The 27359-nt window shown below is 41.3% G+C and overlaps 1 protein-coding gene and 1 long non-coding RNA gene across 3 annotated transcripts in view; both read left to right on the plus strand.

The window, feature by feature from the left end:
* The first annotated feature begins 13029 nt into the window (after positions 1-13029).
* The window catches only part of ETNK1 (ethanolamine kinase 1), a 57350-nt gene continuing 43020 nt past the window's right edge, over positions 13030-27359 (plus strand). Inside the window, exon 1 of the mRNA XM_030541447.1 lies at positions 13030-13331. Within this exon, the coding sequence (XP_030397307.1) occupies positions 13176-13331 (156 nt within the window). The 5' untranslated portion in view covers positions 13030-13175. The remainder of the gene's footprint in view (positions 13332-27359) is intronic.
* Positions 20456-24491, plus strand: LOC115639093. 2 transcript variants are annotated; one of them, XR_003997597.1, is made up of 2 exons: positions 20456-22031; positions 24089-24491. It is a non-coding gene; the product is annotated as an uncharacterized LOC115639093 (long non-coding RNA). The 2 variants fall into 2 exon arrangements; XR_003997599.1 differs by lacking the exon at positions 20456-22031 and adding an exon at positions 23511-23540.

Here is a 27359-nt window from a genome sequence, read left to right on the forward strand (position 1 = left end):
TTTATCTTTAATAAAGGGCAGCTATCATACCCACAAGCTTCAATGGTTTCACCCAGCCTTCACCATAACAATAACATCTTTTATTGAAATAGGACATGGGAAGTTGTACTAGTAACATTTGATCTCAGTTAGGGAGACCATCATTGCAGTGCTTTCTGCAGGAAATTGGTAATAATATATGGAGCTATACTTATCTTGTAGAATTGGAAGGGACCCTGAAAGGTCATTGAGTCTAGCCTCCTGCCTTCACTACAGTGGTGGCTCCAGGCACCAGTGCTCCAAAGTGTGTGCCTGGGGTGGCAAGCTGGCGGGGGGGTGCCCTGCTGGTCCCTGTGAGGGTGGCAGTTAGGCAGCATTTGGTGGTATGCCTGTAGAAGGGCTGCCAGTCCTGTGGATTTGGTGGCAATTCAGCAGTGGTGGCCCCCTCAATGACTGAGCTCACAACTCTGGGTTTAGCAGGCTAATGCTCAAACCACTGAGCTATCCCTCCCCCCAGAAAAATTTGTGCTGGAGTTAAAATCTTAGGGGAAATTACAACATTTTAATGGCACCTTATAGACTAACAGACGTTTTGGAGCATGAGCTTTCGTGGGTGAATATCCACTTCTTCAGATGCATCTGAAGAAGTGGGTATTCACCCACGAAAGCTCATGCTCCAAAACGTCTGTTAGTCTATAAGGTGCCACAGGATTCTTTGCTGCTTTTACAGATCTAGACTAACACGGCTACCCCTCTGATACTTAACATTTTAATAGCCATCATCATCATCTACTAAGTGGCTGCATGAAGATACTTGCATTTTATATGAAATTACTTACTACTACTCACTTCGTACAAAATTGGTGTAACCATGAGCATTGGTTTTCTGATTTCTATAGGGGTGGTGGGCAAGTTCACAGTTAAAACATACTCCATTTCCTGTAGGGGAAAAGGCAATTAGGGATACAGAATTCTTCAAGGTCACTGTAATACAGCTGGCAACCATCCTAGTGCCCCCTTATGGCTAGAGGTCACTCTACAACATCCTGCCTATGTTTTCCTCCTCTTCTGGCCCATTTAAGAACTCACAGCCTACAGGGAGTTCAAACAAATCCCCTCTGGGGTCACTTTGAGTACTCTGGGTTCACTCTGGCCCTCTAGGTTTCAACCCCCATTCAGTGTTTCTCTGCAAATTAATCCAAAAATAACAAACACAAACTCACACACTCACTCTCCTGCTCTTCCTTAGTAACTCAGGAGCCTTCTTACTCCCTGCAATTTCTACAGACATCACCACTATCTCCTTGATTTGCCCTTTCCCTACACTTTCCTGCTCTTTTATATGAGGATCGCCTGATTCAACCCAGGTGTGGTTCATTCAGTAGTCAGGGTTGGCTTAGCCCCAGCCCTTCAGGCCCACAAGCAAGCCACCCAGAAATAGTCACATCTAGGAATCACAGTTATATTTTTTTAAGGTATAGGTGACTTTTATCCAGACAAAAATATATAACAACTTTAATTGTTAAATAGCAAAAGATTATACAGAAATGTGATTATAAAAAGAAAGCATAGAAAGTGAAAGCTAATATGTACCACATGCAGTATCACCTTAAACAACTGGAATAGAGTGCACAATGACACTGAGAACTAAATAATTCCCTGATGATCAGGATTTCCCCAGCGGGCACATGAACGGCTGGCAAGCTTATTAGGGAAGATACTGTAAAGTTGCATCAGTCTCAGAAGAACTGTCTCTCTCTGGTCTACAAAATGGAGATTGGAATCGTGTTCTGAATACATAATGTGGAAATAGATTCTAATTTTCACACTGCAGTATAGAAAAATCAGCTTGCACTAAAATTATTTGCGTGTGTGTAAGTATGTATACATAAATGTTTTACGAGTTATTTTGAATATATAATATATAATGCTCTCACAACGAATTCTTTGTGTGCTTCCACTAGAAGTCAATAGTTTATCCTTATTTACACCAGTATAATTTAGAGAATTTGACCCTTAAACAATTTCAGAATGATAGTTTTCCTTTAACCGAGCCATTTTCTCTGAGGTTTATTACATACTTTATTTTAGGACAGGTCTACACTTAAAACGCTGCAGCAGCACAGCTGCACTGGTGTTAATCCACCTCTGTGAAAGCTGTTAGCTATGTCAATGGGAGAAGCCCTCCCGTCAACACCGCGCTGTCTACACCAGGGGTCAGATTGGTATAACTGCCTCCCTCATAGGTGTGGATTTTTCGTACCACGAGGGATGCAGTTACTTTGATGTAAGTTGTAGTGTAGACCTGGCCTTACACATAACGTAAAACTTCTGCACTAGACTTTTATCCATCCTGTTCTCTTCACTGTTATATAGTTATGGCCAATGAAGGGTTGCCACCTATCCAGTTTTCACCCGGACAATCCAGGTTTCATCTTGTGTGTCCAGATGCCATTTGACAAGCCCTGATGTCTGGGTTTTTTGATCTGTGGAAAAGGTGGCAATCCTAAGTGGAAGCAAGGAAGCAGCACAGCAGCAGCCGCCACCTCCAGGGCCAGGCTGCTTGTGCAGCTTGTGGCGGCACCTGGCCCTGCACAGCCCACAGGTGCAGGTAAGGCAGCCTCAGCCATGGTGGTGAAGACCCTGTGCAGTATACAACTAGCTGGCACTGTGCACTGATGTGTTGACACAAACATGCTTTGAACTAAAAACCATGGGCTTAGTTCATCTCTCATATATACCAGTATAAATTAGGGGTAATGCCATTAAAGTTACACTAGGTTCCCTTGAATTTTTTTATTTTGTATTTAAATACAGGATCTGTCTTAGTTCCCTATACCTTCAGAATAAGTCTGCATTTGCCTCTAGTGAGGTGGGGAGAGCAAGCCTTTCTGGAGCAAGGAGCTTATTTCAGGAAGCCAGAATAAAGTAACATTCCATGACTGACAGTGTACAAAGATAGATTAGCTGTGAAATTAACAAAGGTTTGGGGGGTCTTGTAAGATTTCCACTAAGGAGACCAAAATACCAGATATATCACATTTATTCACTTGCTACAGTGGTGTCCAGGACCAGATGCTTCAAAAGAAAGTGAAAAACCTATAATGAACCTAAGCAGATGTGCACTGCTGCACCTAATAAATAATTGGGAGAAAAAATTCCCACCTGATTTCTGTGGAGATTAGTTTATGTCCTGAAAGAATGAGATTTAATTATCCTTATCTTAGCAGGTGCTGTGTACAGTAACTGCAGATGTTATTATTAGCCATAAAACTATCCAGCCACAGAATTTAACAAACCACCTGGGGCAGTGTGTTCCCCAGGCCTATGAGAGGTGAAAAATGTTTTCCTTTCATTTATTGTAAGTTTACTGGACATTAGTTTTACTAGAATTAATTCTTTTTTCTCCCATTAAAAGATCCAAAAGGAGTGATGTCTTTTCAAACTAGCCTTCATACTCATCAGGCAGAAACAAGATACAGTTTTTGCATTCTCTCCTCCAAAAAACAAGTGCAGTAAATATCAAGAGCTTGGAAAAGTGACAGCATTTCAACCAAAGAAGCAGCAAGATGCAATTTATGAATCCAAACGTGAGAAACAGGGAGGCTACATTAGTAAAACAATCTACATTAATTCCTATTCAAGGGGTTAATTTAGCTACAAAGAGAAATGAATTAGACTCTTAAAACCTAATCCAGCAAAGCACTTAAGTAGAAACATCATTGTAAGCAGGTAGGTAGTCCCATTGAAATCAGTGTGCTGCAGCTTTTAAAATACACAAGGTCAAGTTCTGCTCTCATTTGCACAGATGCAACTCACTTTGGGGGTATATTTATGTATCTAGGAGCAGAATTTAACCACTGTTCTCCAAATCCTGCTGTCCTTACTCAGGCCAAATTCCCATTGATTTCATGGAGAGTTTTGCCTTAGAGAGGACTGAAGGATGAGATGTGCTATATGACTTTCTGTGGGTATGCCTACATTACAAGTGCTATAGTGGCAAAGCTGCAGCACTGTAGCATAGACATTTACCACAGTGATGGAAGTGGTTTTTCCATCGCCGTAATAAATCCACCTCTTGAAGAGGTGACAGTTAGGTCAACAGAATAAATCTTGTGTCAGCCTAGCTGCATCTACGGTTGGGGTTAAGATAACCTAACTATGTTGTACAATGCCTGAAATTTTTCTGAGCCCTGAGTGACGCAGTTAGGTCAATTCAAGTTTTAGATAAAAAAAAGCGAGGAGTGCTTGTGGCACCTTAGAGACTAACAAATTTATTTGGGCATAAGCTTTCATGAGCTAGAACCCATTTCATCAGATGTATGAAGTAAAAAATACAAGAGCAGGTATAAATACATGAAAGGATGGGGGTGCTTTACCAAGTGTTAGGTTAGTCTAACAAGATAAATCTATTAACAGCAAATAACTTTTGAAGTGGTAAGAGAGTGGCCCATTACAGACAGTTGACAAGGTGTGAGTAACAGCAGGGAGAAATTAGTATTTGGGGAAATTAAGTTTAGGTTTTGTAATGACCCAACCACTCCTAGTCTTTATTCAGGCCTAATCTGATGGTATTTAGTTTTCAAATTAATTCCAGTTCACATTGGAGTCTGTTTTTGAAGTATTTTTGTTGAAGAATTGCCACTTTGAGGTCTTTTGCGTAGAATAAATGGACACAAATCTGACATCAGGAATCATAACATTCAAAAACCAGTAGGAGAACACTTCAATCTCTCTGGTCACTCAATAACAGACCTCAAAGTGGCAATTCTTCAACATAACAACTGGATTTTGCAGCTCAACCAGCTTCACCTATCCATAATGGAAGTGTACTTCAGGTTTCCATATAATGAAAAAGGATGGATCATGTAAATGCATAGCAGACAACATAATACAGATTCCTGAGGAACCCCACTATGGAAAGAAGCAGGTTCTAAATTATGCAAGCCTAGTGAAACTATTGCCAAGCAATTAGCCAAATAAATTTCATGCCTGTTCAAGGTCATGCACAAAACTCCAAATCATTTTTTGTCACGATCAAAAGGTCCTCTATGTCAAATGCTCAGAGGTACAGAGACAGCATGACTCATAACAAAATGGAATCATTAGCCATTAGCTTGCAGTTATGTACTTTAATCAAGTCTCCATCCTGTGGGCTTTCTGCAAGTCTGACTGAAAATCATCATAATGAAGCAGGGGCAGAGTTGTCTCTTTTCTGCATATGTACAGTTCCCAGCACAAAGAAGCCCCAGTTGTAGAATATACATTTTTACCATAACATAATAACTGGAGAGGCAACATAGTCCAGTGGATCGGGCACTAGCACAGGAGTCAGGAAATGTGGGTTCTATATTTGGCTCTGCCACTAGCCTGCTATGTAGCCAGTCACTTCACCTCTCTGTGCCTCTATTTTCCCTCTTATCTATCCTATGGCTAATTTATATAGATTGTATGCAATATGGGGCAGGCTGTCTCTCCCTGAATGCTTACATAGTGCTTGGTCCCAAGCTCATACTGGAATAATAAGACTAATTAGAGAGTGCACAGTTGGTTATAAATTGCCTTTTAGAGTACTTTTTGTCTGTAAATTAAAAAAAGCTTAGTAACTTCATGAAGAGGAGATAGATCATTGCTACTAAAGTAGGTTTTACTTACCAAAATGAAAGAAGAATGTAAAAGTTCTTCTTTGAGTGATTGCACATGTGCATTCCACTCTTGAGGTGCATGTGCCCATGCACAGTTGCTGGAATTTCTTTCTGTCAGTGTTATCCGTCAGTATGGCTCAAGTGCCCTCTGCTGCTGCATGCCGCTGGCATCAATATAAAAGGCCCAGCTGACCCTGAGCCTCCTGCCCCTTTTCTGCAAAGCAGGAGAAGTGAGAAGAGAGCAGCCCACCTGTGACAGTTGCTGGAACTGCTCTTCTTGCATTTGCAAGTTCTCTCAGTGGACTGTGTTATTTTTTATTAGATTTTTTTAAAGACAACTCAGGGTTTTGGTTAACTCTCAGTTCTTGGTCTCCAGGCTTCAAACTTGGCATTTCCTTCAGTAAAGTCATGATGACCGTGAGCAATCCATACTCAAGTTGCTTGAAGTGCGTCAGGGAAGCTCATATTGGAGAGCGTTGCCAAATTTTAAGGACTTTTAAGCCTTGCACAAAGAGAGACCATGAAGCCAGGCTAAAGTTTCTACTCATAGAGGCAGCCTTGAGACCTCCATTTGAGCAAGGTCGGTCAAAATCATCAGAGTGACTTGGCATGGATAAGGAGCATTCCTCCTATTGTACCTGAGTCCCGACACCGCTCACCATCTCCAGTGCCTAAGAAGAGGAATAAGAAGCAGGCTGCCAAAATGGGAAGATCCCTGGCACCTTTGCCCAGTGCCTAGGCAGATGATGTCAAGTCCAAAGCCAGAAGGAACTTACTCCACATCGGCAGCACCACACTGTACCAACACCATCTCAGTACTGGTCACTGGAGATGTTTGCAGGTGCCAGGGACCTTCTGACTCTGTTGGTGCTGGTATCACCGGCAGTGCAAGAGTTGATGCTATTGGTGCTGGCGGAAATGGGAGAACCTGCAAGATCACTACAATGCTTGTTACTAGGCCAGCCTCATGTACCTCTGACAGCTCACCATTCGGTACCTTCAGAGGGGAAACCTGCAATGTTCGCTTCTCTGTGGGCCTCTCCACCTCCACACCAGTCACTGGCACCATCTGGAACTGCACCTCTGGTCAGCTTATTGAGAGATGATGTCTTCCAAATCAGAGGTCGGGTACTAAGTTTCCCATCCGCAGAGCTGCTCTCGCTACCCCTCCTTCAAACGTTTCCAGCCTTCCATGGATCCTATCACAGGAATATCATTGAGTGGTTGGCCAAGTGGTCACAGGGTTGAGGGGGGGAGCACATGCCTGTCCAGTGGCCTTTTTGGAATCTGTGGGGCTTTTACACAATTTCTAGATCGTATTCCTGGTACTCCTATTCAGTGACCTCAGAAAGGCATTCAAGTACCTACCCATCAGGCAGCACCTGTTCCTGAGTCCATTACCATGCCTGGTAATGGACTCCAAGAGCCTGCTCAACAGAACCCTCCAGAAAGGGAGGAAGAGCATCCGCTGCCAATGCTAACCTTCTCTTCCTCCTCCCTTGATGATGCAGTCTTGGGGTGGGGGGCATGTTGCCTCCCCCAGATGACTATATGGTGCACCAGGAATTGTTAAAGAGGGTTGTTTTACATCTCAGTATACAGGTGGAGGAAGTAAAAGAATCCTCTCACCGCTTGATCAATATTTTAGCCAGTGCAGGTCCTTCCACAGTGGCTCTGACTCTAAGGCCTGGTCTACACTGGGGGGTGGGGGAAGGAATCAATCTAAGATACAAAACTTCAGCTACGAGAATGGCATAGCTGAAGTCGATGTATCTTAAATTGACTTAGATTGACTTACTTTGCATCCTCAAGGCATAGGATCAATGGCCGCTGCTCCCCTGTTGACTCTGCTTCCGCCTTTCACCCTGGTGGAGTTCTGGAGTCGACGGGGAGCGCGCTTGGGGATTGATGTATCGTGTCTAGACGAGATGTGATACATCGATCCCTGATAGATCAATCACTATCCGCCCGATCGTCATACCCTAAATGAGGCTATTATGGACCCAGTTAAGGACTGTAGCAGACACCTTCATCTCTTTTCCCAACTTCAAAAAGGACTGAGTAGAAGATTTATGTACCCTCCCAGGGTTATGAGCTGCTTTACTCCCATCCCCTGCCCTCAGTGGTATCTGCTGCCAATGACAGAGAAAGGCAGGACATCAGGATGCAACCCCAAAATCAAAAGACTCAAAAAAGTTGAATTTGTTTGGTAGGAAAGTTTATTCTACTGTGGAAGCCGTTCAGCTAAATGCTGGTACTGTACAAAAACTTGACAAAAAAGGGGAATATAAGGCTGGCCAGGACAGAGCATCACAAATGTCTAGCAAAAGTCCCTCACCCTGCTCAGGAAATTGGTGGGCACAAAGCTAACGGGGCAAAGCTTAGAGTTACAAGTATCAGCCCCACAGTTTTTGTTTAGATCTGGGTAGCTGAGCAACAAAAATGGGAGTTTGGATATTGAATGTGTAATAGGATCTTTGACATGCCCAGGAGAAATTGAGACTGGCTTAACATAACAGTTATTGGATCAGCTATGCTAAAAAGATTGGGAAATAGGGGATCCAAAACTGAACCATTTAATTGGTCTCACATCCTACTGGCACTTACTAGACTACTACAAAATTAAATCATAAAACTGCAAAGAGTTCAAGGTCTTATTCTGCTGTCATATGTATCTTCTGTAAAATGTACCTGCTTGAGTTGTAATCCACAACCTTTGGGCAATTTACACAAGAAAAAGGATTCTGCCATTAAAGAAATGTGATCCTGCAGCATCCATGTTGGAGACATTTATAGCCAGACAAGATGTAATAGTTATAAAATGATATATTTTAAGTTAGTATTTAACAAGATCAGAATTTGATCATAAAGAACAATCAAAGTGATCATAAAGCTATAATATCCCTGTGCATCTAGAATTCCAGATGGCAAATCAATATGGATGCTAGGGTACTATGCCCTTTAGAAATCAATATAATAAGTGTAGGAGTTGAGTAAGAGAATAAAATGTTAGTACAGAGATATGAGTTGGCTTGACATAGGCAACAGATGCTGAATAATCAATAAAGATTATATGTTCTTTAGAGAGAGGTTGCCTTGTGGCTAAAGTACTGCACTGGGAATCAAAGCCCACAGTTCTATTCCAGTTCTACCACTGACTTGCTGTGTGACCTAATAACAAGTTAGGGTCAGGGTCACCTTTGTTTGACCCAGTTTCCACATCTGTAAAATTAGGACAATACTTCTCTACCCATAACGCACAGAAATGTTGTGGGGATTAATTTGTTAGTGTACATGAAGCATTTTGAGGTCCTCAGATGTGCAAACTATTATTATAATAATTAATTGGGGCTACAAAGGTTAAACTCACTTACCAGCTGCAATCAAATCTTGTGTATTAGGCTGTCTTTAAAGCAATTTCTTCCTTATCGGATGTTGGAAAACAGCCAGGAGAACTGAGTCTGGGAGGCTAAAACCAGTTCTGGGCCTACTTAAAAAAAACCAACAAAAAACAACCCAGATGTTTATTGTTGAGGGTCATATAACCTAAAAGCAGGAAAGATAATGAGCAGAGGGAGGGAGCAGAATGCATAAGTGCTTACTGAATAGTTGGAAAGGAAGGGAAGGAGAGTGGCAAAGTTATGACCAAAAGCCAGTCACATAGCCCTCGTCCAGACTAACCCGCGGCATCGGCGGGTTAAAATCGATAGCTCGGGGATCGATATATCGCGTCTAGTCTGGACGCGATGTATCGATCCCCGAGCGCGCTTACATCGATTCCGGAACTCCATCAATCCGAACGGAGTTCCGGAATCGACACGGAGAGCCGCGGACATCGATGCAGCGCCGTCCAGACTGGTGAGTACCTCGATTTTAGAAATTCGACTTCAGCTACGTTATTCTCGTAGCTGAAGTTGCGTATCTAAAATCGATTTTAATACCTAGTCTGGACGTGGCCATAGTTACCATACATGCCAGTGTCGCTGCTTAGATGGGACAGACTTTATTTTTTAGAAAAAATATTAATCATCTTCTGTCTCTGCCCCTCCAAGAAAAACTCCTTTAATCCAGTGAAGTTCAGTGGAGTGCCATTACTTTTTTCTTCAAATATCCTTATTTATAGATTTCACTGGTTGGAGACTATAGTAGTGGCCACTGGGACTAGGCTAAAAACCAAAAGAAATTGCCCTTAGAAGCTTTAAGACAAATACCCCAGTTTTGTGGGAAATGTTTCCTGTAAATTGACTTGGACATGCAGAGATTACATATACACAGCACACAAAAGATGGGTTTAAGGGCCAAGCCACAACTTTAGTTTAGCCAATTTAACATGGGGGAGTACCCCAAACACTCCCAAGCAAAAATCAGGTACAGTGTAGGGGGACATGGCTTTATGCTTATATATAACTTCTTACTTCTTCCTAGAAACAAGGGATCTTCTGGTAAATATTTCACAAGAGGAAGCTCAATTCCCCTAGCTCTCAAACAAATTGAGCTCTCATGCTGTCTTTCACAGTATCCCTTCTGCTTAAAGTATCCTCACAATCAACTTTTGAGAAGTCAGTGAACTTTGCAAAGTCAATGAGACTACTCATAATCACACGGAATTTGGGGCTATTTATGATAGCAAGCACCAGGACCAGAGTTTGCAGGACCAGACCCCTGATTTAGAATGAACCCTCTTGTTGAAATTAAGAACTCATATAAGCATGCTGGCAGGTTCAGCCTTTGACATTTGTCATGCCATTTCCAGAGGAAACTTCGTGTGTATGAAGGATGAGATTTTTCAAACATGTTTAAAACTGTTCTGATTTCATTAGAAGAAAAAGTTTTCTTACAGTGTAAATTTAGAGCCAGGTTTGACTTTAGAAAATAGATATAAAGAAAAAGGAGAAACTGAAGAGAAATGATGGTGAGGAATAATGGAGAAAATGGGGGAATGAAAAAAAGATGGGATGGGGAAGAGCAGGAAACATTTTCAAAAAATCAAGGGGTGTGACTGGATGTATTTAGAGTAATCAAAAGGGTAGCCAGAAGTTGACTGCATTTCTAACGGTAATCAAACTATGACATTTAGATATGGATTCTAATTACTCAGACTTCTGAAGTGTTTGGATTTAGGATTTTGATTCAGTCCCCATGTCTATCTAGTTACCACCATTGCAACCCTGAAAGGATCTCAATGTATTATCAGGACTTTATGGAAAATAGGCAATTACATGGAATAAGATGTTACACAAATAACATTATCACACACACTGAGTTGTCCCTTAAAACACGCAGATGCCCATTTAGTTTATATGATGTTTGTATAGACAAATATATCTTTGCCCTAGAGTGTTTACATTATAACACAATACAAACTCTAGAGAAAAGTAAGAACAAAACTTCAGGTGAAGGGAGATTACAAAGATTATTGATGAGAAGAGAAGAGGCAAGATTTAAGAAGAGGATTTAAAAGAGGATGGAGAAGTTACTTACTGGTTGACAAGGAGGGCTGTTCCAGGTTAGGGTCCATGATGAAAAGAATGTACTTTGAGTCCATCAACAGGGACTGTACTACTCTGTGTTTGTATACTGCCTAACACAACAGGACCCTATTCTTTGTTGATCCTTAGTCACTGCTGTAGTAAACATGCTTTATAATAAAATTTGTGAAGGTGTATATGCTACTTTTTCACGTGAGTTTTTCAAGTAGCTTCAGCCAACCTCAGCCTAGAGCTGGGTATTATACAGGATCAGGAAGCTGAGCAAGACAGAAGGGAGTAGAACCCATGTAGGCTGCAGTGGGTGGTGGTTTCTCTTTAGCTTCAGAGTAGCCTAACTAGACTCAGAGACTTTTTTTTGTGAATTTTAGGTAATGGGAGGGTTCAGAGGTGAGGACCTTATGAACTGTGTGTTGTAATTGCTCCTGTCCTGAAATTTTATTAAAATAGGACATGCTATGTTGTTACTGTATGTTGGCTTCTCCTTGCCCTGGCCTGTTAAAGTGAACCTACTGCTGCCTCAATTAGGGAAAACTGCTTGGGCTGCAAGATGGTGCATTGGGGTAGTCCATCCCTATACAATAGTAACAAGAACTGGGAAACTGATCAATGCCTATATATGTTTCTCTAAATCATTAATTTTGAAAATGTTATGCAGACTGCTGTTTATGGTGATCTTTACAGGATAACATCAGAGTCAGCTGGAAAACAGGATTACCGGTTCCAAAAGCACATTTTTTCTAACTTGGGAAAGAGTCCAAGCTGTGATGAGAGTCTGGCTTTGAAAATGTGCACTCCAACCCATAAAGACATGGAATTAACTCAAATTGGCTTGTAAACCTTGACAAAAGCAAGGGTCACATTGCATAACTCCTCCATGTTACTTAAGGAAAGGTAGGGTGATTATTAGGCAGATGTTTAAATTTGGGTAAATTCTCTGGAAGCGGCTATTAGGGTTGGCTAAGGCCCAGATCCTCAAAAGTATTTATGCTTCTAACTTCCACTAAAACCAATGGAAGCTAGGAGCCTACAAACCAATGAGGATCTAAGCCTAAGTCTGTAAACGCTATTGCACAGTTACAGTTGAAACTACAGAAAGAGAAAAGAGTGAGGGGAAAAAAGTTGGTTAGGAGAATAACTCATGTTCAGGGAAAAATAAAGTTTGAAAAATGGCACACACCTTAGAGGAAAAATGAACACAATGCAAAAGGACAACAGCAAAGTAAACTAGGGTGTGTCAAATGTCCCTCCTTTAACCACAAATTGACCTTTGTTCCACACAGATACGGTGTTCTCACTTCTGTTGTAATTACCTCACATTAAGCAGAGCTAAACTAAGAGGTGAAAGGCAAGGTGACTTATACCTTAGGGTTAATCTTTTGCATTTGATTTTTCCATAAAATAATGAACTGCTTTCATTAATCACTTCCTTGGATGCTTCATATGGATATAGGCAGGTAAAAAGAGGGATGTTATGTAGATGGGTTATTCATTAAAGCACACAAAAAAAAATTCCCTGGGGGCAGCAGAGAGTAAACCCAGCCAGAAAGTTGAGGGAGAGGGAGAGGGAAAGGAGAAATGCAGCCAGGTAGATTGGGAGGGAGACAGGGGAAGAGGATGAGGGAGTGGGGAAGGAAAGATGCAGCCAGGGCGATTGGTGTAGGGGGGAGGGGGGACAATGGGGAAGGAAAGATGCAGACATGGAGATGGGGGGGAGGGATGATGAGGGAGTGAGCAAGGAAAGAGGCAGACATGGAGATGGGGGGGATGATGGGGGAGTGGGGAAGGAAAGATGCAGCCTGGGAGATGGGGGGGGGGATGAGCGGGAAGTGGGGAAGGAAAGATCCAGGCGGGGGGGGGAGGGGGAACGGGCCGCTATAGCCCCGGGAGATGACCCCGCCCACCAGTTTCCCAGGCTGCCCTGCGCCTCAGACGGAGCCGGGGGAGGCGGAGTCGCAGCGCTGTAATCGGACCGAAGTGGAAATTCCCCCCAGCACCAGCCGCAGGTTTCTCTGCCGAGAGTCACGAGCTGTCGCCGGACCCCAGCGCCGCCCGCCCACCCGCTATGGCCAACTACATCCACGTCCCGCCCGGCTCGCCCGAGGTGCCCAAGCTGGACATCGCCCTGAGCGACGTGGATGGGCCCGGCTGCCGCGAGGGAGCCCTGCAGCTGCTGCGCCGTCTGCGGCCGCACTGGAGCCCCGAGGAGGTGACGCTGCAGGTATCGGCCGCGGGGGATAGCGGGGGGCCCGGATCGGGGCTGGGCGGCCACTGGGGGCGCGGAGAATCCCCCCTGTACCGGGCCTGGGGCTGAGTCCCGTTTGCCAGGGAGCCCAGCCAGGTGGGTGCAGCGCCGACCCCTTCCCGGCCCCTCCCCATCAGTTCCTGGCGCCACACTTTCTCCCCTCTCAAAATTAGCCCCCAGCCTCTCCCCCCACAATCAGCCCTCGCGATCCGCGCCGATCCCCCCAGCTCCCCGCCCCCATACGCCCATTTCCTGGCGGAGGGTTTGGGTTTTTTTTTTTTTTTGCCCCCGACCGTCTTCCAGGCGACGCGTTTAAAAGGCCCATCCGGTGTGCGTGGCTCAGCCCCTGCTTCGTGCGGGGCTTTAATGAAGGAGGGGCCCGGCTGGGAAAGGCCCCGGCCTGCAGGGCTTGTTCTGTGCAAAGCCTCCCGCTGGCTACGGCTGCCCGGCCAGCTCGGGGCGTGGGAGAGCGGGTGCCAGCTCCTCGGAGCCGCGCAGGGTGGGTAGGGTGGAGGCCGCTTATCAGCCAGGGCCCGAGACACCCTCCTCCAGCGCTGAGCCGCAGGCAGGATGTAGCGAACGCCACCATTTGCCAAGTATCTCTCCCGTCACACGCTTTCAGTTTCAGTCCATTGAAATTAAACGGTCGGTTAGACGGATATTGAAAGGTTTCTGTGTTTTGGCTCAGTACTGGTTTTCTCACCCTTTTGATAAGTGGATGGGTATCGTCCCTATTTGACGTAATTAAAACCAAGTTGCTGATTGAGCCTGTCTAGCCTCTTTCCTAATTCTGGATTCAGAAAATCCAGTACTTTGCCTGTTGAGTTAGTTACATGGCCTTTGCTCCTAGGTATGACGAATCATTTGTCTGGGGCCAGCTAATCTTACTGAAGCTTATGCTTCTAGAATATACTTAATCTAGCCTCAGGAGTTTGCTGGAGATTTGTTTTAACAGTCGCTGCCTCTGTAGTTTCAAGTTGCAGCCTGAATATATTTCAGCATTTATGATACACATTTTCAAATCATAGTTTCCAAATGTTGTTAATGTGTGGAAATTTCTTACTTAATTTTAGTGATACTCCCCAAGGAAACAGATGCAAAAATAAATCTCCGTAAAAGCTGACTGCTGTATAGTAATGGGATCTTAATTTGACTGAAATCATTTTAAATTACCCAATAAGGGAATAAATTTGGCAAACATGCATTATATCAGATAGTATCAGCTGTAAATTTAAGATTAATGTGTAACAGCTATACTTGTTGAAATTGCCTACACGTCTACTCTAGTTATTTTCAACATTAGTTTTTGCTTAAAGAACAGTTAGTTAATAAATAGTTACAGTGGTTCTTCTAGATTGTGGCTTCCTGGCATAAGTGCACTCACGACAAGCAACAACATGGCATTCTTATTCCAGGAGTGGAGGATCCACATGGGCAATTTTTAAAGATTTAAAAACCCTTTCCGTTTCGTTAAATCCTTTCACAGTGCAACATATTTTGGTCAGTTGTGCAAGAAACAACTCTCAGGTTTTTAAGAATGGAAAAGAATATTGTTACAGAAAATTCCTTATTTTGCTTTTGTTATTTGTGGGTTGAATCTTAAGAAAAATATTCTTTTGAGGATATTTTTGTTCTTGCCCACGATCATCATAGCTTGTTGCTCCAGAACTGCACCCAAGAGCTATTATCAACCACCTGACCAGGACAGTGACAGTGATAGTGATTATGGAATTCTAAGGGAGATTAGAGAGGCTCTCAAAATAAAGAACTCAATAATAGTGGGGGATTTCAATTATTTCCATATCAACTGGTTACATATCACCTCAGGATGAAATGCAGAGACAAAATTTCTCAGTATTTTAAATGACTGCTTCTTGGAGCAGCTGGTCAGGAATCCACAAGGGGAGAGGCAATTCTCCATTTAGTCCAGAGTGGAGTGCAGGATCTGGTCCAAGAGGTAACTCTAACAGGGCCACTTGGAAATAGTGATCATAATGTTTAACATTCCTGTGGTGGGAAGAACACCTCAACAGCCCAGCACTGTGTCATTTAATTTCAGAAAGGGAAACTATGCAAAAATGAGGAGATTAGTTAAACAGAAATTAAAAGATACAGTGACTAGAGTGAAATCCCTGCAAGCTGCATGGACACTCTTCACCATAATAGAGGCCCAACTTATATTTGTGCCCCAAATTAAAAATCACTGTAAAAGTACTGAAAATGAGCCGCCCTGGCTTAACAACTATGTAAAAGCAGTGAGAGACAAAAAGGTGTCTTTTAAAAAGTGGAAGTCAAATCCTAGTGAGGTGAGTGGAAAGGAGCATAAATACTGCCAAATTAAGTGTAAAAAATTTAATAAGAAAAACCCAAAAGACGTTTGAAGAACAGCTAGCCAAAAACTCAAAAGGTAATACAAAAATGTTTTTTTAAGTACATCTGAAGCAGAAAGCCTGCTGAACAACCAGTGGGGCCCCTATACGATCGAGATATAAAAGGAACACTTAAAGACGATAAAGTCATTGCGGAGAAACTAAATGAATTCTTTGCTTCAGTCTTCATGGCTGAGGATGTTAGGGAGATTCCCAAACCCGAGCCATCCTTTGTAGGTGACAAATCTGAGGAATTGTCACAGATTGAAGTGTCATTAGAGGAGGTTTTGGAATTGATAAACTTAACAGTAACAAGTCACCAGGACCAGATGACATTCACGTAAGAGTTCTGATAGAACTCAAATGTTAAATTGCAGAACTATTAACTATGGTTTGTAACCTGCCCTTTAAATCAGTTTCTGTACCTAATGACTGGAAGATAGCTAATGCAATGCCAATATTTAAAATGGGCTCTAATGGTGATCCCAGCATTTACAGAGCGGGCAAATTAGTTGAAACAATAGTAAAGAATAAAATTGTCAGACACATAGAAGAACATAAATCTTTGGGGCAAAAGTTAACATGGTTTCTGTAAAGTGAAATCATATCTTACTAATCTTTTAGAGTTCTTTGAAGGAGTCAAAAAACATGGATCCAGTGGACATAGTGTACTTAGATTTCCAGAAAGACTTTGACAAGGTCCTTCACCAAAGACTCTTACGTAAATTAAGTTGTCATGGGATAAGAGGGAAGATCTTTTCATGGACTGAGAACTGGTTAAAAGACAGGGAACAAAGGGTAGGAATAAATGGTAAATTTTCAGAATGGAGAGGGGTAACTAGTGGTGTTCCCCAAAGGTCAGTCCTAGGAGCAGTCCTATTCAACTTACTCATAAATGATCCGGAGAGAGGAGTAAACAGTGAAGTGGCAAAGTTTGCAGACGATACTAAACTGCTTAAGATAGTTAAGACCAAAGCAGACTGTGAAGAACTTCAAAAAGATCTCACAAGACTAAGTGCTTGGGCAACAAAATGGCAAATGAAGTTTAATGTGGATAAATGTAAAGTAATGCACATAGGAAAAAATAACCCCAACTATACATACAATATGATGGGGGCTAATTTAGCTATAACTAATCAGGAGAGAGATCTTGGGGTCATTATGGATAGTTCTCTGAAGATAGCCATGCAGTGTGCAGCTACAGTCAAAAAAGCAAACAGGATGTTGGGAATTGTTCAAAAAGGGATAGAGAATAAGACAGAGAATAATCTTATTGCCCTTACATAAATTCATGGTACTCCCACATCTTGAATACTGCATACAGATGTGGTCTCCTCATCTCAGAAAAGATATACTGCCATTAGAAGAAAAGGTTCAGAGAAGGGCAACTAAAATGATTAGGGGTTTGGAATGGGTCCCATATGAGGAGAGATTAGAGACTAGGACTTTTCAGCTTGGAAAAGAGGAGACTCGGGGGGATAAGATAGAGATATATAAAATCATGAATGGTGTGGAGAAAGTGAATAAGGAAAAGTTATTTACTTGTTCCCATAATACAAGAACTATGGGCCACCAAATGAAATTAGTGGACAGCAGGTTTAAAACAAATAAAAGGAGGTTCTTCATACAGCACACAGTCAACCTGTGGAACTCCTTGCCTAAGGAGATTGTGAAGGCTGGGACTATAACAGGGTTTAAAAGAGAACTAGATAAATTCATGGAGGCTAAGTCCATTAATGGCTGTTAGCCAGGATGGGTAAGGAATGGTGTCCCTAGCCTCTGTTTGTCAGAGGATGGAGATGGATGGCAGGAGAGAGATCACTTGATCATTGCCTGTTAGGTTCACTCCCTCTGGGGCACCTGGCATTGACCACTGTTGGTAGACAAGATACTGCGCTGGAGGGACCTTTGGTCTGACCCAGTATGGCCATTCTTATGTTTGACATGATTGTGTCACTTATTTCAATAGCTTATCTTCAAAAGTACAGGATGTTGACAGGGCACAGGTAATGTTGAAGTGTTTGCCAAGGCTGTCCACATTGACATTTGGGGCTATTCCTCAGCTTCCACTTGGTCATATTATGACCAGTCTTTGCCACCCCAGCTCTGTCTCAGTTTAGAGTACACCAGTATGTTCGTACAATGTCAGTGCCTTGGGGAAGGCGAGAGAGTTCTAAAGGAACCAGGTTCTCCAAGATGATCAATATTCCCCTTCAATTTGTTTCACTGTAACTTTCCACAGTGGTTTTTTGGGGTAAGAGATTTTCAGAGGCAAAGATCTTTCTGAATTTCAGCCTTTTGGGTATGATATGTATGATCTAAGATATCCACTGTATGGACACTTGATTTTGTGTCTCCTTTTTACTCAAGGCATCCTGCCTCACTGATGGTGATGCAGTCCCCTTGAGGCAGCATAGCAACCGTGTGAGAGTCTGTTTCAAAGTCCCTGTGGTGATCCTACAGGATCGATCGGGTTCAGTATCAATTTTGTATGTGTGGCTGAAGCATGACCATACTGGACCACAATACTCCGCAGTTGAGTAACACAGGGTGAGACTGGTTGCTCAGACTTTTTGGGGGTCAGCTCCTCTTTTTTATTAACTAGTTTATGCAGTACACAGCTCCTGGAATTCCCTTTTTTGTTTAGCTTCTTGATGGTCTTTGAATGTCAGCATTCAGTCTGATCTGACCCCAAGGTACACCAGATACTCATAATGCTCTAGTATTGTTCCATCCCATGATATCTGAAGTTTTTGCATGGTGAGGGTTTTTCATGTGAAAGGTGCACACTTGGGGCTTCCTAAGATTGCCATTCAGGAACCATATGTGATAATATTTTCCAGGTACGTTCAGAGAACCAATTAGAATGCGCTCAATGTCCTCAAATCTTTCTGATTGGGTGATGATACAAAGATCTGCATAAATGAATCTTCACATATTGAGGGAATTCTGTGTAAACATTAAGCAGCAAGGCTGATAGAATCATGGGGCAGTCCATTCTGGTGAGCATGTTGTTGAATTTTTTGACCATCCATCTCAACAAAAAAGTCCATCCGCAAGCAGGGAGGAGATGACCTGGACCATCTTGCTATTTCTCAGAGTTCTTGCCAATTTCAATAGACTGCACTATGGTTCGCAGATTCATTAGCAGCTAACAGAGGAACAAGATTCTAAACCATTTTAGATGTATTGAGTTAGGTTTGCAACTTTGCCATAGCATGAATATCCTAAGCAGAAAACAGCTTGGTCATCAGTCAGCTACCCTTCCACTATTTGTGATATTGTATGCATTATAATCCTCTCATATTGCTTGTAGGTTGAGTAATATATGGATATTGGGTGAGAGCTCTTTGCAGAGTCAAGGTTTTTTATGTGATTTGAGTAGTGCAGCCACTTGTCTGCTCCACAGCCTGGTTATCTGCGTTGTCTCCATGCAAGAGTTAAAGAAGACAAGCAGCCACTTCTATATTCCTGTCCCAAAGGAATAATAATTAGACACACCATCAAGTCCAGTTGTCTTTCCACATTTCAGTTTCATGTATTCCTTTTTTTGCACAGGAGAACAGGTAAATGAAACTGAAACCTTATTGCTTAACAACTGACGCTTTTTCTTGGTAACATTTTAGTGCCGTTTATAGCGGTGGAATATCGCATTCATAATTCTGGCTCTGTTCCAAGCTGTGAGGTCACAAAATGAAACCCCCTGTAGACTGATGCTTGGTTCTTTTGATCATGAACATGCTATAACTAATGTAATAAATATATTTTTAGACAACTATAAAAATTGCTCTAAGAAACTAATGGAAATTATTTTTCAGCCAAATAGAAAAGTCGTGGTCTTAAAAATAGGTATACAGGTTTTGTCATTTTGTTCTTCTGTGCCTTTGTGCAACTGAACTTTATTCATACTGAGATTCCTTCAATCATCATTCTTTTACAGTCTAGTATATTTTTAAAATGTTGCACACAAGTAACAGTAGAAGCGAGAACGTGCATTCACAAACTTCCGCTCCAAAGATCAGTGCAGTGGGGTGCTAGACCAAAACAGATTTTGAGAGAGAAGTCTGTATTGGCTTTACTGGGACAGAAGAGAGAGGAGGACCACACATCTAGCAAAGAAATAAAAGCTGGAGATATATAGTGGAATACAGGTTTGACTAGTCTGAAATGTAGTAGAACTGTGGCAGAGTAGCCTAGGAACTTGTTGAGTGGATAGAACTAGTCAGTAATGTGGGTTTTCTCATAATTGAACTCTACATCTAGCCACCTTTGCTCTTTATATTCATACTGTCAGTATAGTGTGTTGGAAGAGTAGAAAGTCCAAAGTTTAACTTAGTAAATTTACTAACTTTTACTTGCAAGAATGTAAAGTGAAATGGGCAAAACCATTCCAAGTTAGTGTGTCTTCCAGTTTCCTTGCATTTTAGAATAGTCTGCTGCTGCTTAATCATTCCTTCTTTTAAGATTTGTAATTAGTTGTATTTATAAATATTATACTAGTGTGTCCATTTAAAATTATTTTTTCTAAATAATTGTTAGCTTAACATTTTGGGCAAAGGAGGAAAATCCTTTAACCCAGTGGTTCTCAAACTGTTTTACTGGTGACCCCTTTCACACAGCTAGCCTCTGAGTGTGACCGCTCCCCTTGTAAATTAAAAAGACTCCTAAAAAATATTTAACACTATTATAAATGCTGGAGGTGAAGCAGGGTTTGGCGTGGAGGCTGACAGCACGCAACCCCCCACATAATAACCTCACGACCTCCAGTTTGAGAACCCCTGCTTAACCATTTATATGTATGCACTGTAATGCTTCAGAATGGGTGCATATTTTATTAGAAAGTCTAGTGATAAGTGTTACATAATACAGAATTGGTTCCGAAATAAGGAAATAATCATTCTGTACTGCTTCTCTGTGCCCCTATCCACGTACAGGGAAGAATTCCAAAGTAAATGATCAAACTGCCTCTTTCTGCCAGCAGTATATGGAAAGACAAAGTCCTCTACTAAAGATTTTTCTTCATGTCGCTGTTGTGTTTAAATCTGACAAGAAGAGTGGCACCTGGGAAAAAGCTAGGAGCAATGTAGAACTGTTTCTATTTTTACCTCCAAATACTTAAGATTGCTCTTTCTCTTGCTTCATTGGCCTTGGTTACAATAATCCAAAGCAGTGTCATCAAAAATTTAGCTTAAGCAGCATAAATATCTCCAGTTCCACTGGTCTAACAGCAGATTTTGGTCTTCCTTGTTTCATTCTGAAGTTGGTTGGAGTCAGTATTAAGGATGAAACGAGCTGTAGACTTTTAGAAAAGATGATAATTTGGTAATGACTTCATAAGGAAACTTGAAGTTTCACTTGTCTAGTATTAACTTTTCACCTCCTAGGCTTTGTGCTGTGTGGTTGTGAGACTGAGTGAATCTTGCCACTTTCCTTTTAAGTTCTTTAGTGCCTTCAGCTAGCTGTTCGGTCACTCCCTTATTAGAAATGAGAAAACCTTTGTCACTGGTTTTGGTGGCCTATGTAACATAAAGGTGGTCATCTCATCTGCTTTCCAGGTGTCCCACCACAAGTGAAATCCTTGTTACCAATCTTGACAGAGACCAAGGATAGAATAAGTACAGGAGACTGGTCTACCTCGTTAGCTCAGGATGGATCCATGAGTCTGTTCCAATATGGAAATTCCACTTGCCCTTCTGACAAATGTCATCTCAAAATCCCCATAATGCACCTTGTCAAAGATCTGTGCCAGAAGTATTGGATCATTTCATAACAGGGATGCCTTAGAAGATTTAATTGATTATTTTACCTTTGTTACCACCACTCAGTTTAACATTCTGGGGCAGTGGGTAGCTCCCCCTGTATCTATCCACCATTTCTCTTATTTCAATGCAGTGTCCCTCATGTCTCCACTATAGGGTGGTGAGGATGTCGATGAAAGCCTCTCATCTTCTGAACTCTCTTAACAGCAAGCGTCAATTAATATAAATCAAAATGATAGATTTATTTACACACTTTTTTTGTTTAGATTTGCATGATACCTGATACACCTGTCTAAGGCCCTAAGCACTTGTATCATAAAGTCATCATCACTTTCCTCTAGATCTTCTTGAAAGCACCTGTGTCTTAGATCTCTTCAGGATTTATAGCGATCTGCCACTTACTTCATAGAGCTACCCCCTCCCCCCACCGATGCTTGATTACTTGCATTCATCAGTATATTTGCTTTTTTAGGCTTGATAGTTTGCACAAGAATGTAATTCTTCTATTGTAGGTACCAAGTACAACCACTTAAGCCAGGACTCTGCTAGTAAGGTTCCTACTTTTGTTACCGAAATAACTTTTTTCTTTCTATTTTATACCCCATGCCACTTGTACTCCTGTTCCTCCTTGTTCTCCTTCCATCACCTATGGGATTGATTGTCTGTCTTGATTTGGGCCACTGCTTCCTTTCCTTGGTTGTCTTCATCTGTGTTCCTTTTCTGTTCTGGAACTTTCCTGGTGTGTGTTATGGCTATTGTCTGGCTTCAGATTTTAAGTGTTTTGGTTGTGGCTAAACTATTTTGAACGTTCTTCTATTAAACAGGCTTATTCTGAAGTTTAAAAAGTAGAATGGGGACAGCAGAGTGTGTGTGTATTAGGGCTGTTGATTAATCACAGTTAACTCACACGATTAACTCAAAAAAATTAATCACTGTTTTTTTAATATCACTGTTAATAGAATACTAATTGAAATTTATTAAATATTTTGGATGTTTTTCAACGTTTTCATTTATATTGTATTCTGTGTTGTAATTGAAATAAAAGTATATATTTTTCATTATAAATATTTGCACTGTAAAAATGATAAAAGAAATAGTATTTTTCAGTTCACCTCCATACAAGTACTGTAGTGCAATCTTTGTTACATAACTGCATTAAAAAACAAAGTAATGTAAAACTTCAGAGCCTAGAAGTCCACTCAGTCCTACTTCTCATTCAGCCAATTGCTAAGACAAATACGTTTGTTTACATTTACAGGAGATATTGCTGCCTGCTTCTTCTTTACAATGTCACCAGAAAATGAGAACACACATTTATATGGCATTTTTGTAACCAGCATTGTAAAGTATTTACATGCCAGATATGCTAAATATTCATATGCCCTTTCATGTTTCGGTCACCATTCCAGAGAACGTGCTTCCATGCTTATAACATTAGTTTAAAAAATGTGTTAATTAAATTTGTGACTGAACTCCTTGGGGGAGATTTGTATGTCCCATGTTCAGTTTTACACTTTTTCTGCCATATATTTCATGTTATAGCAGTCTTGGATGCTGACCCAGCACATGCTGCTCATTTTAAGAATACTTTCACTGCAGATGTGACAAAACTCAAAGGAGGTATCAATGTGAGTTTTCTAAAGATAACTACGGCGCCCAAGCCAAGGTTTAACAGTCTGAAGTGCCTTCCAAAATCTGAAGGATAAGATGTGGAGAATGTTTTCAGAAATTTGAAAAGAGCAACACTCTGTGGAAACTACAAAACCCAAACCACCAAAAAGAAAATCAACCTTCTGTTGGTGGCATTTGACTCAAATAATGAAAATGAACATACGTCAATCTGCACTGCTTTGGATTGTTATTGAGCAGAACCTGTCGTTAGCATGAATGAATGTCCTCTGGAATGGTGGTTGAAGCATGAAGGGACATATTAATCTTCAGTGCATCTGGCACATAAATATCTTGCAACACCGGTTACAAGAGTGCCATGAGAATGCCTGTTCTCACTTTCAAGTGACATTGTAAACAAGAAGCGGGCAACATCATCTCCTGCAAAGGTAAACAAACTTGTTCGTGTTAGTCATTGGTTGAACAAGAAGTAGGACTGAGTGGACTTGTAGGCGCTGAAGTTTTACCTTTATTTCTTTTTGAGTGCACTTTTTTTGTATATAATTCTACATTTGTAAGCTCAACTTTCATGTTAAAGAGATTGCACTACAGGACTTTTATTAGGTGAATTGAAAAATACTATTTATTTCGGTTTTTACAGTACAAATACTTGTAATTAAAAATATAAAGTGAGTCCTGTATACTTTGTATTCTGTTGTAATTGAAATCAGTATATTTGAAAATGTAGAAAACATCAAAAAATATTTAAAAGAAATGGTATTCTGTGATTGTTTAACAGTGCAATTAATCACAATTAATTTTTTTAATCGCTTGACAGCCCTTATATATAGTAAAAAAAAAAATTAAAGACTTTTCATTTTAATTTTTCACAAGTGAATATCAATGAAATACTAAAACATTTTAAACAGCTTGCAATATGATATTAAGCATGTTTTGTTTTGATTGTTGGTAATATTTTTGGTCTTGTCCCTTGCAGTGCACTTGAAGATCTGCTGATGTCTCCTGGGAAATCTAAACTCTAAATAACAACATTTCTACTAATGGATCATATTTCCCATTTTATTACTATTAAGGACATTTTTATGAGAACAAATTGTAGGCTGTGTTCATCTGTATGTCCATCACCTTAAGTCATAATCAGGGATCCTAGTTTTTTGTGATTTAACAGCCCACGACCCTCTCTCCATCTGATACAGCATAAAAATCCATGTTTTTCCACAATTAAATGAAACATTGTATTTTAGTTTTCTTAGTCACTACATATATACACACACAAATATCAATTGTATGTGTTTTATTGATATATTTACAGTTTTAAGCAAGTTTGAAGCCTACCAGTGCCATCAGTCATTATAATAAAATTAATACAATGAACCAGACACAATGTATTGTTTTTTGCTGCTGTTGATGGCCATGCTGTTTTAGCCTCCTTGTTTTCTTTAGTTTTCCTTCAGTTTAGTGCTTTCCATGTGTTCTACAGTTGTCTGCCTTCAAACGTAATCTACAGAACAGCATATTACTATCAACATGAAATTTGACCTCACCAAACTCAGTGAAATGGTCTTTAGGGGTGACTTTTACAAATATTATTTCTTTTATCTTTTTTACAGTGCAAATATTTGTAATAAAAAATATTATAAAATGAGCACTGTACACGCTGTATTCTGTGTTGTAATTGAAATCAATATATTTGAAAATGTAGAAAAACATCAAAATATTTTTATAAATTTAAATTATTTTATTAACAGTGATTAATCGTGACTATTTTTTAATCTAGTTAATTTGTTTTGCGTTGCTCACATGCATTAACTGAGATTGTTGGCAGCCCTAATGTGCTAATTTTTCATAAAATATTGTAAAAACACAAATGCTGTGTTTTTTCCATTGCAAACTGATTTCTAGAATCCCTAGTCATAATGCTCTTCTTGGTTAGCTGTGGTGGAGGAATTTGATATTACTTATAAAGGGACTGTGGCTTGCTTCAGGAACTTAAATATCACAGTGATGGCTGCCTTCAAATACTTTTGATAAAGATGACTGAATTAAAATGGAGAAGAAAATAGAAAACATGTCTGAATCACCTCTAAACAGAACATTTTTTCATGAAGCACTAATGACCGAAGGTGTGCTCTAAATGACACACCTGTGGTGGCATCTTGTTTATGCAACAGATGATATCTTTCAGGCTGAGTTAGCATGTACTTTCTGATCACCTGACAATGCTTGAATACCTTAATTTCCTACAGTTAAAAAAAAAAAAAAAAACCTACATAATATGACCAGATGGAGCAGCAACTGTACACATGCCTTGTAGTCTCAGTTAAAAAAACCAGCCACATCAGGGTGTGCATTCCTAGACCATTACTGTGTAGCTTGACTGTATTATATTTGACAAGGACTTTGGACCTATGCACCAATGGTTCATTCACACATGGCATAGTATTATAAAAATTACAAAACATGGGTTGTTGCACTGTAGCTTAAATTCATAAGATTTTTTTTAAATCACTGTCACGAAAAATAACTTATAGAAACATTGGCACCTTAATATTTTGAGTTGTGTTTGTTTGTTTTGTTTTTGAGCTGTGCTTTTGATGTTAGTCTGTCCCTTATACAAGGAGAGGATCTAGAACAGGGGTGGGCAAACTTTTTTGCCCAAGGGCCACATCTGGGTATGGAAATAATATGGCTGGCCATGAATGCTCATGAAATTGAGGGTGAGGGCTCTGACTGGAGGTGAGGGCTGTGGAGTGGGGCCAGAAACGAGGAATTTGGGGGGGGGGGGCACTCTGGTCAGGAGGTTGGAGTGTGGGGAGGGGGTGAGGGCTCTGGCTCGGGATGAGGGGTTGGGGGTCAGGAGGATACTGTGGGCTGGGACCGAGGGGTTCAGAGGGCGGAAGGGGAATCAGGGCTGGGGTAGGGAGTTAGGGCACTGGAGGAGATCAGGGATGCAGGCTCCTGGAGGCACTTACCTCAAGCAGCACCCAGAATCAGCGGCATGTCCCCCCTCCAGCTCCTGTATGGCCAGACAGCTCTGCACGCTGCCCTGTCTGCAGGTGTCACCCCTGCAGCTCCCATTGACCACAGTTCCTGGCCAATGGGAGCTGTGGGGGTGGTGCTTGGGGCGGGGGGCAGTGTGTGGAGCCCCCCTGGGTGCCCTTACCCATAGGAGCTGGTGGGGGGACATGGTGCTGCTTCCAGGAGCTGCACAGAGCGGGGCATCTAGGAAAATCTGAGCCCTATTATTATTACTAGCACTTGTCCTCCAGTCTATATCTGGGAAGTTAGTCTCCCATGATCACACAATTTCCTTTGGTATTTACTTCATTAAAAAGGTCTCTCTCCATATCCAAATCGGATCCTGGCAGTCTGTAGCACACTCCAAGCACTATCTCAGGGGAGGCTCTAGTAGCTTTCTTCCCCAGTGAGATTTTTGCTCAGACAGACTGTCTTATCCATTCCATCCCTTCTTATTTCGTTACAGTCTGCCTCATCATTGATATACAGTACTTCTCCACCATCTTTGCCTTTATTTCTCTCTTTCCTAAACAGCACATACTCTTCAGTACCTGTACTCCAGTCATGACTACTATTCCACCATGTTTCTGTTATCCCTGTAATAGCCGGTTTCACGTCCTGTATCAATAACTCTAGTTCCTCCATTTTGTTACCTAGGCTCCTCACATTGGTGTATAATGTGGGCACTGTACATTTGGTATTTTGTGTTGTAATTGAAATCAATATATTTGAAAATGTAGGGGGAAAAATTCAAACTGCGATTAATCACAATTTTTTTAAGTTAATCACGTGAGTTGACTGATTAAATCAACAGCTCTACTTCAGACTCTTTTCCCCAACACATTTCTGGTGTGGTAGCATGAGCCCAGTTATTACTGTTTCCAAAAGCAGTCAGATTTTATCTTGGCCTTCAACTGAAATTTTTAATTTCTCATATTGACTAAAATATTTCCAGGGATCCAGAATCTTCCTGCCAAACTATCTGCTACAGTGCATTTTATGCACTTTGTCACCTACGTCGGCTTTCCTGTTTCAGAATATGCTTCTGGAACTTCCTTCCTGGTATTCAGGACAGGACGTTCTGTGAAGTCTTTCAACTTCAGCCCGCACTAGGCCATGCGTTGTCTTGATCATTCTGCATTGCGGAGTAGGCCTCTGTTCCTTACGTGCCTCTCCTTAGTCACAGGCTGCTCTCTTCATCTATGATGCCCATCTCATGCTTTTTCTTT

The sequence above is a fragment of the Gopherus evgoodei genome, chromosome 1 (genome assembly GCF_007399415.2).
Source record: "Gopherus evgoodei ecotype Sinaloan lineage chromosome 1, rGopEvg1_v1.p, whole genome shotgun sequence".
Lineage (NCBI taxonomy): Eukaryota > Metazoa > Chordata > Testudines > Testudinidae > Gopherus > Gopherus evgoodei.